Source organism: Cariama cristata, unplaced genomic scaffold, assembly GCF_000690535.1.
Source record: "Cariama cristata isolate BGI_N322 unplaced genomic scaffold, ASM69053v1 scaffold2050, whole genome shotgun sequence".
Lineage (NCBI taxonomy): Eukaryota > Metazoa > Chordata > Aves > Cariamiformes > Cariamidae > Cariama > Cariama cristata.
Window position 1 is genome coordinate 39,814 of NW_009595065.1, and position 4,321 is coordinate 44,134.

Below are 4,321 nucleotides of genomic sequence, written 5' to 3' on the forward strand. Positions count from 1 at the left end.
CAGTACGTTGATTTTCCACAACCAGACTGATTATAGAGATAGGTTGCTAAGTAAGTGTGACGTGGGAATTTCCCATGGACTGCAAGGGTTTATTCAGAAATGTGTGTCTCATTCTACTCCTGGGGCTGAGCTGTTGGTGAATTAAGTCATGCTTTACCACTACAGAAAGCGACTCCAGCAGGGCCTTCTTCGGACAGGTGTCCATGAACTGCTGCTCGAGAGCTCCTGTAAGACCACAGCAGTCTAGCTACAAGAGAAAACAGGAAAAGAGAACCAGGTTAAATAATCTTTATTTTTGCTCTAGTATTTGGTAAAAAGGAGAAAGAGATCACATTAGGTTCTATTACAGACCTCATGCAAATTCGCTTAGAAGTCCTGCCAATAGGACTGCTATAAACCTAATTTTAAAAAGCCTTGTTTGCATTAAAGGACAAGATTCTGAAAGGACGAGCTAGATATCATTAAGTATACACATATTAGTTTTGGTGACAGCTTACAATCCTTACAGACACAAAGATCAACTCCTCACAGGCATGCAGGTATGCCTACGATGGTGCCTCTAGATCAGTGCCACGGATCCAGAGTTTCCCACCTGGCTTCTGAGTTTGTTCAGGAAAACAAGAGCTAGTTCTATGCATTTTAGAGGTTCAGAGGGACAAAAAGACATACTGAATTCACTGATACTATACAAAAGGTCTTCTCTGCAATTTGTTACTAATACTCCTTTGGTTTCTTCTAGTCAGCAAGGTACTACACTTGTACAGGGGACTGGATGACATGGGGAACAGTGTGAACAAGCTGCATGAGTGTCTAGTTTAAGTATAACCATGTACTTACAGCTAACTGAAATGCTTTCAGGGTCTCTCTGGCAGCTGGTTGAGATCTCTTCCCATAGGTTTCCCTGTAGAAGGTCTTTAACTCTTCAATAATCTACAGAATAGCAGAAAGTTATGGTGCATTACTGTCTTACCTTAATGTTAATTATGGAGAACTTGTTTTGAATAAGTCAGTCATTAAAAATTCTGCAACCTACAATACCCATCCTTTTGACATGTGGAAGTACAGGGTGGACAGCATTTCTCACCCAGAACAGGTGAGCCTAACTGGTACACTCACCTTAAAAACACACCTAAACAGATAAGATTCAGTTTCCCTTCCAAAGCTCTGAGCTTCTAAGGAGGACTGAGAACAAAGTCTTTGCCCACAGGTTACACAAAAAAATATTCCCTATTCATTTCTGTACCCCAGAAGTTGCTGTATTCCCCTGTTGTATAATACAAGCAGAGAAGCAACCTTGATGACCAAGCACCTTATTTTGAAACAAGACAGAATCTTGACTGCTTGTGAGGGGACAACCCAGAGCAGTCATGTTTTAGATGCAGAATTCAGCCCATTGCTATCCCAGCTCATATCTAGAAGTGGTAAAGCTTCACTGATGGCCCGCTTTGCTTCACAGCTCAGCCAGGTACTGTCTGGAGGGCATATCTAGCATGCAACAGCATCTTGGATTCTGGCTTCTCTGCTGCAGTCTCATTTTAAAACAGTTTAATTTCTTGTATTGTTTTGCTAGAATGAGTCTTCTTCCTCTCCCCCCAATTCCCTGGCTAATCAGGATTTGACTGCTATTGCTATAGATTTCAGTAGACCGCTAACTTTCTGTAGGCAGAGTCATAGAATCACAGAATAGTTTGGGTCAGAAGGGACCTTTAAAGATCAGCTAGTCCAACCCCCCCTGCCATGGGCAGGGACATCTTTCACTAGATCAGGTTGCTCAAAGCCCTAACCAACCTGACTTTGAACACTTCCAATGATGGGGTATCTACAGCTTCTTTGGAAAACCTATGCCAGCATCCCACCATCCTGCCAACTTTTAAGAGGAACCTACCTTTTCTTTATTTGCAAATCCCCAGATTGCAGCAGCAATTTCAAGGGCAAAAATCACAAAAAGGAAGAGGAAGAACTAGAAAAAGAAAGACAGCATCATTAATTAAGAGCACAGCACCACAAAAACAGCACCACACATATACACTACAAGCTTGTCCAGTTCCTAGCATCTAGCTTTGTGGGAAGCGTCACCCAACCAGGTTCCAGTTGGAGGCCTGAGACACTGGTAAGACTAGGAAAGAGGGCATACTGCATGGGTCAGCACTTCCCAGAAGCGTCAGAAAGCCTGGCAGTGTTTTCCAAGAAGAAGTCCTCCTTTTTGATCAGTGTTAATTAAAACTAATCACCTGTTAACTCAGACTTTGAAGCTGCCCAGGTCACTCAGACACATCACAACAGCTGACACCAATTCTTTTCTCTGTTTTGTCACTTCTATTGCTTTAGGAGTCATTACTTAACAGGTAGCTTGCCACCAACTTCCAGAGAGCTAATGGTCACTTTGTTATGCATCCCATAAACAGAGGTGTGATCTCTGTGTTTAATTGACTAGCAGATCCAAAACACCGCTACCATTTAAAGGCACTTTCAAGAGAGATGTTCAGAATCACAAAGGGCTAGAGGCATCATTTTGCAAGAAATATATGAAATTAACTTCTTCCATGACACAGAAGGGGAATTGTTCTTTCACCAGCTATAGTAGTAGTCTTTCATTAAGTCTTCTGGTTATTTGGATGAGCAGTTCCACAAGCATACAGATGTGCATGAACCCAGTAAGCTCTACTGGCCCCTCCAGTCTGAAAACAATGAGGTTGCTCTCCAATAATTGGCTTGCAGAGCAGTTGTCAACTAGAAGAGCTCATCCTGTGATTATGAACAGTAGAGGCTTGTTGTTTCAAGGATCAAATACCACAGTTCTGGTCTCAAAGATTAAATACCACACAGCCTTCAGAGTTCAGGACAATCTGTTTAATAAACAGCACTACCCTTATCAACATTGCAGTTCTATGTTCACACATACTCCCAGCCTTGATACTTCAGTGTCTGAATATGCCACTAATTCCTGGAGTCTCCCTGTATTTAAATACAACACCAACATTTGGATTTAGGGTCACAAATGGAAACTATATTTAACATTTTAGCATTATGTAGGTGATAATGAGTTTAAATGTTGTGGAGCCAAAACAATCAGCACCTGCTGCCCTTTAACTGCACAGTAGTATTTTCCTTCCTTTCTCATCATGCTGCTAAAAAATTAAACACTACTCTGAACGCTTACCAGACCAAGCATACATTGCGATTCCTGCAACGCACCACAGCATCCCAAGAAACCAACCAGCATCATAAGTGCACCAGCTCCAATAAGGATGTAAACTCCTAGGGAAGAGAAAAACAGACATGTATACAGGTTAGTCGAGACCTCAGCAGCAAGGTATAAAATTAGTTGCTCCACAAGTAGTATTTGTAGTTTTTGCCAAGGTTTAAGTTTCTTTACTGAGGTGTTCCAAGCAAAAAAGGTTGTGCTTAATTTTCAAAGCAAACACATCTCAAAACTTGTGGAGAAATGTATTGATGGAAACTTCAACTTACAACAATTAATGTGTACCACTACTGCAGTTTCACAAGTTTTAGAAAACAGCCAAGATAAAGCCATCCAAGACAAACTGTAAGACATTTTAAAACTGGCTCAGAGCCAGAGTTACCAACTTATCTTCAGGTGAAGAGTGTTCTGCAGTTAGAGACAGCTGGAACTAGTGATTTATCAACATCTGAGAATTCTTCAAGCATGCTACCTCTAGGAAAATAGGTATTAAAAGGCATCATAATCATCCATCATAAGGCTTTAAATGCTTTCCTACCCTGCTTTTCCATCAGGAAACACTGAATTACTCCACCAGTCAGGTGGTACAAGTCTACACTTCAGCTGCTGAACTTGACAGCCTCTCTAACTACAAGAAACTCAGCATTTTCTGCTTTTGCAAAAGCAAATACTTCTTTGATCAGTAGCAAGCGGCTGAGCCTGTAGACCATTCTACCCAGAATTTAGGTAGCAAGTGTGTTGGAGCACAGAGGACATATTTCTGGGCTAAAATACTCTCCTCCTAAACTTGGGAACTGGCAGCTTAAGCATTACAGCTGCAGCAAGATGTAGCAAGCAAAACAACTCCCAAAGGATGGCAAGAAAGTATTATTGGGGTGCAAAACATGAGACAAAGAATCAGCACAGAGCATGTAGAATTAGTATGACATCGCTATCAATACAGACAAAAATACAATTCAGGCCATCAGAGACCCAATCAATACTATTTAAAGAAAGCCACATGTAAACATTTGCAAATGATATTTTCTAGATGTAAATCCATAAGATTAGCTGCCAAAATAAACACCTACTTGATTAAGCACATGTAAGTGATTAAGCCTGACATTTCTTATCAGCAGG

General features: G+C 41.1%; 1 protein-coding gene across 1 annotated transcript in view; it reads right to left on the reverse strand.

Annotated features, from left to right (window-relative positions):
- The window catches only part of CD9 (CD9 molecule), a 9,272-nt gene that overhangs the window by 2,850 nt on the left and 2,101 nt on the right, over positions 1 to 4,321 (reverse strand). Inside the window, exons 3-6 of the mRNA XM_009700353.1 lie at positions 3,161 to 3,258; positions 1,886 to 1,960; positions 838 to 930; positions 158 to 247 (exon numbers count right to left, since the gene is read on the reverse strand). Coding sequence (XP_009698655.1) covers positions 158 to 247; positions 838 to 930; positions 1,886 to 1,960; positions 3,161 to 3,258 — 356 coding nt within the window. The remainder of the gene's footprint in view (positions 1 to 157; positions 248 to 837; positions 931 to 1,885; positions 1,961 to 3,160; positions 3,259 to 4,321) is intronic.